The sequence below is a fragment of the Anas acuta genome, chromosome 4, assembly GCF_963932015.1.
Source record: "Anas acuta chromosome 4, bAnaAcu1.1, whole genome shotgun sequence".
In the NCBI taxonomy this organism is placed as follows: Eukaryota; Metazoa; Chordata; class Aves; order Anseriformes; family Anatidae; genus Anas; species Anas acuta.
Window position 1 is genome coordinate 41,056,634 of NC_088982.1, and position 11,453 is coordinate 41,068,086.

The 11,453-nt window shown below is 37.8% G+C and overlaps 1 protein-coding gene across 6 annotated transcripts in view; it reads left to right on the forward strand.

Moving 5' to 3' along the window:
- The window catches only part of GAB1 (GRB2 associated binding protein 1), a 95,466-nt gene extending 93,462 nt beyond the window's left edge, over positions 1-2,004 (forward strand). For all 6 annotated transcript variants that reach the window (XM_068680831.1, XM_068680833.1, XM_068680834.1 and 3 more), the window contains one exon: positions 120-2,004. In XM_068680831.1, the coding sequence (XP_068536932.1) occupies positions 120-278 (159 nt within the window). In that variant the 3' untranslated portion in view covers positions 279-2,004. The remainder of the gene's footprint in view (positions 1-119) is intronic.
- Positions 2,005-11,453: the final 9,449 nt, after the last annotated feature.

Consider the following 11,453-nt stretch of genomic DNA (forward strand, 5'->3'; position numbering starts at 1 on the left):
CTGTTGGACCAGTCATTGAAAGGTACTTGTTCTGTATCTGTTTGAGACAGACATTTTATTTTCTAATAAATAAATCGTTTGTTTTAACTTTTTTTTTGTCCTCTCTTGTCTTTATCCAGAAAAAGAGCAGTGGTTCAGGCAGCAGTGTGGCAGACGAAAGAGTTGATTATGTTGTGGTTGACCAGCAGAAAACACTAGCACTGAAGAGCACACGGGAGGCATGGACTGATGGGAGACAGTCTACAGAGTCTGAAACACCGACAAAAAGCGTGAAGTGAATATACTGCCTTTTCTTTGGAGAACAGAAAGGAGTGAATTTTGAAGAATTACAGGACCACAATGGCAGCATGGCTTGACTGTAGAGTATTCACTGGTGCGTGAATAGGTTCTTGACCGAATAGGATGGAAGCCAAATGACACTTCAAATGTATCAAAAGAATTTTAAGATCATAAATCGGCTATGTGGTCTCTGGAAAATTTGCGACCTGTAAATAACGTGTAAAATAGTATTGCTTAGCTTTCAGAAAACTTTTTGTTCTGTAGTTAACACATCTGTAGTATTACCATGTTTATGCACTTTTTAAGTTACAATGTTGGTTCAGGTATTCCCAGTTAGTGTACCTTAATGCCTAATTTGTCTGGAGATTTTTTTCTTTACACTACTATTTCTTACAATGTTAGGTTAATTAAGCTACATGTAGATATGGAAATTAATATTTGAACTTCATTTAACAACTTAAAATTGATTTTTACAGAAATACTTTCACAATTGAATAATCTACTTGAAATGTCAAGAGATGACCGTTAGTTACCTACTTGTTTATATTTAATACATGCGGAAGATTATTTGGAAGTCTACAGGTTACCTTCCTAACAAAAATTGCTGTGAGTTAATAATAATGAACTATACTGGGTTCAGACCTACAATCTTGGCTTATATGTTAGTTGTTAGTGGTGGAACTTCTATTGTATTTTATTAATGACAGTGTTCTGTGTTCGATGGGTGAAGATTCTGCAGGGTGGGATCTTACACTTCTAAAGACTGAATAATTAAATATCAAGTAAGCCTGCAAACCACTGATGGCATGCAGTAATATTGTGATCTCACACTTATTAACAAGAAATAACCTTTATATTATTTACAGAAGGTAGAGTATATAAATCAGGTACGTACCGAGCACTATTGTGCTAATACACTGATCAGGTTTAGACAATGAGCTTTAGTTTTGTACTATTTAGAAGTTCTAATGTCAGTTTTCAGTTCAAGATTAATGGGACAGTTTGACATTCACTGTTTGTAGTACTAGCAAAATACTGTGATTTTGAATTAGACATAATTCAAACGGAAATACTATGTTTTGACACCGTAGTGCCCTTCTTACGATCTTTATTTTACTTCAATCTCCTGCTTGGCCTTATATTTAAATCCCTATGCAACTGATATTTTGTATCTCTGTTTTTAAAAATTAGGTAATATTCTTAAATGATCCCCTTGTAAACCACTTGTCGCTCTTTCCTGGTACAGGATTTTAAGCTCTGTATACTGTGATCCTTTATTTTACTATGCCAGTTCCAAATAATAATCTGCCTTGGTTTAGAAATGTGTTGTTTTTATCTGGAAGAAAATAGAGCTCTTTAAATACATGAACGAGTTAGGTCTAGATAGAAAATTTACTAACGCTTTTTTTACACAAATGCCCATAAGTAAGCGGTTGGTTTTATTTTCCCACCCAATTGTTTTATTTTGTCCAAGTCATTTAAAAGTTGAGTATAAAGCTGTGTTGTTTTCCAGCGTGTTGGCCTTAGTACTGTGCCTATTCTACCATTGGTTGTTTCTCTCCCCTCACAGCCACAATCTGCCATATGTAAATTGTTATTTTTAACAAAGGTTCTTTTTAAATTAGTAATATTTTGATGCTTTGAATGTTCATTTAAAACAAACAAACAAACAACTAAACACAATGCATTTTGAGGTGGATTTTAAATAAATCAAGTTGTTCAGTTTTGATGTGTAAATTCTGTCCTGTGAAACAGTGAACGGGTATTAATGTGTGTGTAAAGGCGCCTAGATACAAACCACTTTTTTTTTTCCCAAAGTTGTACATTATCGCATAGTATCTTTCAAACAAAAAGCATCTGGAAGAGTTTTCAAAACAAATCTCTGATGTAAAACCCTGCTGCAAGCAACTAAATTTATCTGGGTCCCAGCCTTCTGGGAGCCAGGAAAAGTGATGTGAGCCAGGGGACCTCAATGGCTTAATCAAAAATAGTTGAAATCCTTAAAGACTCTGGAGCTATAACTCAACTCTGCATCGAAGGTCTTATTCAATACTGAACTGCTCCTCACTGATGCTACAGCTGACAAAGCCACAGGCATGGTGAATAATTGGTAAGTCTAATGTTTGGTTTAGGACATACTGGTTTTAATCATTTTATTGGTACAATTGCAACTGTGTACCTCCACTGATGAGTTGCCTCTAATTTGTTAGCAGAAGTGATTAGATAATCATTGCTCCTGTTTACGCACCGTAGTTACTTTGCTTACTGTTGTGGTAAAGAGTCATGCTGTGTACTCCTGCACTTGCACATATACCCAAGGAGTACTTATGATCTTAGAATATTTCAAAGCTGTAGTTGTTTATTTTCTCAATGAACAAACAAATCTGGGGGAGAAAGTTTGGATGAGCTGCTAATCCTTTACACATTCCTAAGCCCTCCTTCCTTGAAACATTTGCTGACTGCACAACTACATTTTTCTAGATATAAATATATATATTTATATACTGCGGTTGTTTGTTTTTTTTTTGTAGTTGAGCCCTTACAGTTTAGGTATCAATGGTATTTTTTTCAGATATTTTGAGCATCTCTGATAGTGAAGTATAAATGCCTGAAAAAATAGGTTTCCTAGGCTGGCCTCTCCTCTTGAGCTGGTGACAAAAGTTGGTTTTGCTGTTTGCTGACATCAGTACTTGGTTTACAGATTATACTTATTTTTTCTTCATTTTAAATATGACAGCATTCATAGCTTTATTATGACTGATATTTTGAGACTATTTTCCTTGTTAAGGGAAATACGTTTTCAGCCCGTATAGGTAGTAGAATACGAAGTAGTGGCCTAGAACTCCTCTTTAGTTTATTAGATTTCTTTGCTGTTTTCTCCCCTTAATTCAAGTGTTTTTTCTACTTCCATGTTGACCAAAGAATGTTCAGAATCAGAGACATGATACTAACTTTGATGATATTTCACCTAGAAAGCTAGAGTGGCACTTTGTGTTGCAGGTTTGTCAGAGCTCTGGAAATTCCGAAGGATGTGAATATTACATTAAAAATGAGTTCTAAAATTTCAAGTCATAGAAATAAAGATAGACTGTTAGATGTGCAATTTTCAATTACTAGCTTCCAGAGAACACTCTGGTAGCAGGGATGGATGCCGATGGAAATTGCAGTAGAGATCAGTGCAGAAGCAGTTTGTCTAGTGTTCCTTTTCAAACAGGTAAGGTCTTGTTTCACTAAAACACTGTTTTCATTTGTAAATATAGTTTTAATTGCTGTTTCATAGATGAGTCATTTTGAACTGCAAATGTGTGTGTAAATCTTGGTCACAAAAATCAGAAGAAAAATTTAGTGCCTTGTACAGTAAGATCAACTCTGAAAATATTTTGGCATCCCCTTTCCCTACAATCTGAGCAATTGCTTTCCTGGTAAATACTGCTGGCCACACTTAAACACTGACTTAATCATTATAGCCTCATAAAGTTCAGGTGCAGAAGCAGAGCTGTTATGTTCTGCTAGAAATATGTTTAGTGACCCTGAAAAAGATGACAATACAAACATGACTGTTAGTCTTTTTTTATTTTTTTTTTTAGCTTTTTTTTGAGATTTTCATTTATATGAAAGAAAAATCTTGCAATCCATTCGTGTATGGTAGTTGATGTAGTGCCACACACAGGTCATGCAGACAAATTACAATCTTGCCATTTTAATTATGTAATTTAGAATTCATTGCTCCATATAGCTAAATGGGGAGAGATGAGCAGCTCTTTAGCTTTCAAATTCCATTATGAGCTAAGCAAGATCTTTATCACAATGACATTTAAGCTTAGTTATTAATGATTGCAGCAGTCTCTCTCTCTCTCTATATATATATAAATTAGTCTTGCAAAACTACCTTGGAAGCTTACCAGCCCTGAATGAACCCTCCATTCCCTCCTTAACCATTGAGGTTTGTATCATAAAAGCCAGAGGATATACATATTTTCTCAAGAAAATGCTTTTGCCGTGCTATGTCAGCGTACAGTTTTAGAAAACAATAATACTATGTAGTGTTTGGATTTTTTTTTACACTTAGAACTCTTAAGAAGTAGAGTGCTGTCCACAGGCAGACTTAAATTTGGAGACTGTCCTCTATATTTCTTGTATTTGGTTGGGGTTTCTGTGTATTACATCAAACACTTCTTGACATTCATTTCCTCTCATCTTACTATATGTAAATACTAAGGTGATCCATGACAACAAAAACGAGTGCTTGTCCAGCAAACAGTTTAAGAAATGTTCTACAAAAATGTGGCAATTTGCTGTGGATGAACTGAAGACCAAGATGTGATTCTATTTGTTAAATTTCTGTTTTAACTTAACAAGGTATAATTAAGTCTAGTTCTCAGCCTCATGAAGTACAGAGTGGGACAAAAACAAGAAGGTGCTTGATATACTTATGAACATGTCTTTGGCATAAAAAGTTTCCCAGTGTTATGTTTAAGGTCTAGCATCCTTAGGTATTAATTTTTAGTGACAAAAATGGGAGAACAGGTACTGGGTGACTAACTAGTTGAGAGGCTTGATGTCTTACCAGAACAATCCAGCTGTTTAATGCCAGTGGATTTCATTTCACAATTTTTAAAAATGAAAATTTCTATATTTTAGAGGATTGGAAAAGGTTGATGTTTGCTTTGACTTTTTTTTTTTACAAGAAATAAATTACATGAAATGTAGAGATATGTAACCTGTGGTGCCCATGAATAAATTAAGAACCACTAAAAGCACTAAACACTTCAGTAAAATTGACTTTCAATGGAAGCATCTCACTGTGATGCGGAATTCAGTAAGACAAAAGATTTTTTTCTCCTGTTTCTAAACCATGAGGCACATGGCAGTGCCTTTAATTGTTATTTTTTAATACTTTTTGTTTTTATTTCTTACTTCAGAAATATTTTAGCTCACTGTGTTAAAATGGAATAGAAATAATCCCATGCAGATTAGAACATAAAATACCAAAGTTGTTAAAATGAGATACTCAGTTTTCTTTCAGTTATAAAATCAATATTTGTACTAATCCATGTTTGAATATTCTTACAGGATTCATGACTTATCCCAAGCCTTTTCCTAGTAAGGTGGATCTGCAGTGAAATGAGAAGAAAATACATGTCACGTGAATTTTGAGAAAAGCCAATAAGAATTTGGGTCCTATTACAAGATTTGATTAAATGCTTTTTGAAGTTCTCTTCAGCTGTTGCATGTTAGTGTATGTGGGACTTGTTCAGTGTGCCCAGATGACCTGATTTGCGTTTTGGGAGATGGTACAGAAATCCAGACTTACGAAGATATTTAAAAGGTGTAATACCTAGTAAAACCATTCTTAGCATTACTTTTGGAATTGACTGAGCATTTTCAGGTATGAAATGAAGTGATTTTGACTGAGGAAAAAATTAAAGGCTTACAGTAGGACAACTTGATATTTTATCCAAGTTTAGCTGTTGTCATTTCATTGCAGGAGAGTTGAGCTGTTCTTGGATTAGCTGTAACTAGCTAGTGACTAGCAGTGTAACCTAGCAGTGCAGAGCCCAGTGCGTGCCCATGAAACAACAATTAAGGAATGCTGCAGGTAAAGTACAGATTTCTATTTTTAAATCCTGTTTACAGACAAAGGGTTCCTATCTGCATCATTGTTAGTGAATGTGAACAAATGCAGCTGAGCAGCTGAAAGTTGCCTTTACTACTATTTCTTAATCAGGTTTCCAGAATAGGAGAAAGTGTAATTCGTATCTTATTTTTGATCAATTCCTATCAGATTTTAAGTTATATAAGACATCGTATTTGTAGGCTGTTTTCAGGGAATAGGCTTAGATGAAGTAATCACTACTTGTTTTTGTGCAGTTGTGCTGTGGATTTACATGCACACATTATGCAGGTTAATTGAAATGGTTTAGGATTTTTTCCCCTTACCTGTCAGTGGTGAAAGATTCTGGCCGGGGAGTTGTGGAAATACCTCGTACTGGCCTGCTGGAGTACCTCATCTTGTGTATGGAGTTAATCGCATCCAAATGGTGTTTCAACCCTCTGCTGATGTCTTCATAGTACCACAGATAAATCATATTGTACATATTTATTAAGTTAATTGTAGTTGAGGCCAGAAGGTTAAAACAAATGGTGTTCAGTAATCTGTAGTTAGGCCTGGAGCAGCATTTCTGAAATATATTGAGTGTAATAGGGTTGCCAGTTCCCCAGGCACATGAACCCACTCCGTGATCTTTTGAGAAGCAGATGTTGATTGTCACAGAATCACAGAATTGAAGGGATTGGAAGGTACCTCGAAAGATCATCGGGTCCAACACCCCCTGCAAAAGAAGGTTCCCTAGAGCAGGCTGCCCAGGTAGGTGTCCAGATGGGCCTTGAATATCTCCAGAGAAAGAGACTCCACAACCTCCCTGGGCAGCCTGTCCCAGTGCTCCATCACCCTCACTGTGAAGAAGTTCTTCTGCATGTTGGTGTGGAACTTCCCGTGATCCATTTTGTGGCCATTGCCCCTTGTCCTGTCCCCACAAACCACTGAAAAGAGGTTGGCCAAACCGCTGTCTCCCACACTTAAGATATTTGTAAACATTAATAAGATCTCCTCTCAGTCTTCTTTTCTCCTGGCTGAACAGACCCAGGTCTCTCAGCCTTTCCCCATAAAATAGCCAGACACTTGTGATGCAATCTAATCACTAATAATGATATTGCACTCCTGCAGTGATAGAAGGTCCATGACAACTTTGAGTAATACTGAATAATGAAATTATGGATGAATTAGTAGTGAAAGCTTCATTGAGAAGTAAATCCCGTATTCAGAAGCCTTTGGATGTCTGACACTATTTCATTGTTATCCTATTAGGGTTATCAAAAAATACTCATATGATCTTGCCAGTTCTATACAGCCACAAGACTGACTTTCAGTTCAGTCAGTGGCTGTGGATGCAGTAATTTACTTTTATGAGGGAGCGGCTCTGCTTACATTGTCTTGTTCTCATTGCCATGCCATTTGGTGAGAAGTGAACTTCATGACTGTGAGAAAACATTGTCCGTGAAGAAGCTGACCACTGGCAGGGATGAGAATCTGAAGCTTTGAAGAAGGAAGGATGTGTCTTCATAATGAATTGTGTGTGTGTGCATATTATGTTGTTTTGTGTTATTTTTATATGTAAAAATACATAATTGTGCATTTTGTTTGAGCCTTTTTTAGCCACAGTGGCTTCCAAAAAATAAAAGCGTTATCTATTGTGAGTTTCTTCTGTGAGAGTGCTACTTGTTACAGAATCTCCTTTCTTTGAGGATTACTATAACAAGTATCAACAGTTGACACTTTTTATGGGTAGTTCTTGCTCTAAATCGGACACAAGCAGAGACTGATATGCCCTGTGGATGTACATTACAGCTTTAAGCACTGTGGATGAACTCAGTGCCACTTGTTTTCTATGAAGCACAGTGTTAGCATGGTTACTCTGTAATATGAATAACTTCGATGTCATCTTCCCAGTAAAGGCTACATGGATAGATGTTTATACTTCAGTGGTAAACACTTAAACTTTGTTTCCATTGCATTAAGGAATCTATTGAAATTAATATACAGTATCTTTTGTGTGTGTTTTTATACACTGAAAGTCAATGCATCGTCAGTTACGATGCAGCTGCACCTCTGTTATTGGGCAATATCTAACTTCTCTCAAACTTCTTTTGTGTAGCATTTTACTTTTGCATTTTAAACTATACTTAAAAACAACTAGTATCTGAATACAAACCAGATTCTTCCCCTTTTCCTAGCTTCTTGAAATCAAATGGCCTTCATGTGTCTGATGTTGTGACCACAAACCATTCTGTTTCATTCCTTTCCCAAACTTTGATAAGATGTAGTGTTTAATGCATGTGCAGCAACACCTATTAACATAATTGCTGCACAGCTAATGGTATCATTTTTGAGTTGCTCTTACTTGTGGTGCTTTCATTTAAATTTAACAAGAAGTCATCTCAAGAATATTAATTATGATTACACAACTGAGCAACAAATTTGAAAGATGTCACCCAAGAGATTTGACAAAGATCTGTAATTAAAGTGCTCTTTACTAACTTTATAAGCAAGTTAATAATTAGTTGTCTCTACAGTGTGGCACTGGCTGAGGGATGATTTTTATACCTTATTGTGTATTTAACCGTATGTTGGTGTTTAACACATCAGTAACCTCTGTCATGAGCTTCTTTATGCTCCTGGTTGCTTTTAATTTAAGGTTTCCATTTTGGGGCTTTGTATGGACTGTTATGATTTTGTGCATTTATGAACATGTTAACTTCAGAGGTAGTTTTTTCTTTTTGTTCTTGTTTAGTCTTCTATGCTTTTAGAGCTTTAGAAATTTCAAACCTTTGGATTTTTTTTTTTTTAATTATACCTGCCTTCTGTACTTCTTTGAAATCTAATAGTTTGCTTTATTTTTGCCTGTAGTTCTGCTTTTTCTTATGACCATGAGATTTTGTAACTCTCTTGGTTTTGGCTGGGATAGAGTTAAGTTTCTTCCTATTAGCTGTTATGGTTCTGTGTTTTGGATTTAGAAGGAGAATAATGGTGATAGCACACACTTTTTCAGTTGCTGCAGAGCAATGCTTACACAGAGCCAAGGACTTTGCTGCTTTTCATACTGCCCTGTCAGCAAGGAGACTGGGGGTGCACCAGGAGCTGGGAGGGGGCAGAACCAGGACAGCTGGCTCAAGCGGATGGCAGGGATGTCCCTTCCCTTAGGATGCCGTGCTCAGCAATAACAGCTGAGGGGAGTTGGCGAGGGGGGCTGCCATTGCCTGGGGACTGGCTGGGCATCTGTTACCTGGCAGTGAGCAATAGTTCTGTTCTTCATTTGCTTTTTTTTTTTTTCTTTCACTTGTCTTTTTCTTATTAAACTGTCTTTTCCTCAACCCATGAGTTCTTGCACTTATACCTTTTTCAATTCTATCCCTCATCTTGCTGTAGGGAAGGGCATGATTGAACAGCTGTGTGGTGCTTAGCTGCCTGCTGGGTTAAGCCACAACAGTAACTCCTGCTGCTGCTTCACAGCATGGCTCTCTTTGCTTGGAAATAGTTTGTCTAAAATTCGGATTTTGGAGTTCACTCTTAGTGATATTTCACTCTTGCAGTGATACAGCGTCCATGACAACTTAATGTAAGTAATATTGAATAATGAAATTATGGATGAATTAGAGGTAAGAGGGTTTTTTTTTGTGGAGTACTAAATCATATTCAGAAGCCTTTGGGTATATGAAACTATTTCACTGATATCCTATTAGGGTTATCAAAAATACTCATACAATGTTGTAAGTTGTTTGCAGCTGCAAGACTGATTTTTATTTCTTGCCTCTGCAGAGAGGAAAAAAAATAATTCTGGTTTTATTGTGGAATTCAGGTTTTGGCTAGATTTTTTTTTTTTTCAGTATTTCCCTGTATGTGAACAAAGTACTTGAGGCTGGTACTTTATTTAATGATAACTGTGATATTTAAGCAACAAGTGTTGTTCCTTTATCATAAAAGTAGAGTTTCTGGAAAGTGAGGAAAACGGAGAAGCTAAAGCAGTAGCCAGGAAGAGAGAAGAAGCAAGTTTGAAGTAAATATGAAAGACATATTAATGTTTTCTGAGGCCCAAAAGTATCTCAGCACCTCTCACCGACTTGCTGGGTGGCCAAGGTTCAATGAGGTTTGAATGCAGAAAGTAAGAAAAGGGAGAAAAATACTAAGAATTCTCTCCTACCAACCTTTATGGTCTTACCTGGCAATTTTATACTGACAAATGATGGTGAAGGTGCTGAAACATCAACCTCTTTCCAAATACCTGATTACTTCCTGAATGCCCCACTTTTCTTCACCAGGGATCTTCCAAGTGTGGTTTTGAGTGCTTTTCTGGGGAAACAGTGAAAAATCAGGAAGGGGGGAATCCTGCTTCCTAGCCTCACCTACTGTCCACACCACCCAGATAGTACTGCATCATCAGATTAAAATTGAAGACAAGTCTAATGGTGGATAAATCAATAAACTTAGTATAATTTGCTACTGCTTATATTGAGAAGTTAAAGCTGTCTCACTGAATGTAGAGGAGAACCTTCAGCAAAGCCCTGGGACTGGATTTCCATCTATGATGAGAAATGATAACAAATAGTGGCTAACCATGTCAGGAAATTTGTTACTATTTGAGAAATCCTGTTCTAGGAAAACTGAAAATTTCTGAGAAGTTACTACTCCTCTTCTGAGTAGTTAGGGAGGAATTAATTGACACAGTTGTTTAGAAATGTCAAAGCAAACTATTTTAACTTCAAAAAATGTTGAAGTCTATAAGAAATAATCATAGCAGTCATTTCTCCATTTATCCTCTACTTCCCTCCCCCCCCAGCCCCGTGTCGGACATGTAGCTTTGCAAACCTGCAGCCTATGCTCAGGGGTTGTCCCTCCATTAACACTGCTTGTTAATGCAGGTGCATCCACAGCTGAACCCTTTCTACTTCTAATTGCAGAGCAGGTCAGCTGCAGTACCCAGTATCCAGCTTTATCTACAAACAAAGTTGAGGGAGCTTCAGCATGGCTGGGGCTGGCTCCTTTGGCCTCAGCCTCTGTTAGCAGCTGGTGGACACGAGTGGTGCTTGCAGAATTCTCCTTCCCAGTCAGGACGGCACCAAGCGGGTGAGGCCGAGTTCTGTGTTACCTGTCAGGGTGAGCAGGGGTGTGTGGGGTGGCTTTTTGGGAGTGTGTGCCTCAGGTACCAGAGCCTGCTGTAGAGCAGCTCCCTTGCCTAATCCAGCAGGGATATGCGGTGTATGGGGCGTTTGGGACAGCAGCTGGCACTCGGCGTCATTCCATTGTCTAATTGAACAATCCCTCTGCCCCCAGCCCTGGCCTGGATCCTAGGATCCCCAGATCCTGGTTTGTGGGCTGGCAGGAGATGAGAGAGAAGGGGGCTTGGAGGGTTCGCTCTGCCACCTGTTTTGGTGACTAATCAGCTCCTGGTGCTCCAGCTGGAGCTGCCCTAAAACAAACGGGTTTTATTGTTGTTTATCCTACTCGTGCAGACTTTTTTCTTTTGGAAAAGGGCACGGAGCTCCCCCTCACGCTCCGTGCGGGGCGGCGTGGTGATGTTATGTTAACTGTGAGCGTTAAAAGCGAAAGCAGCGCCTCG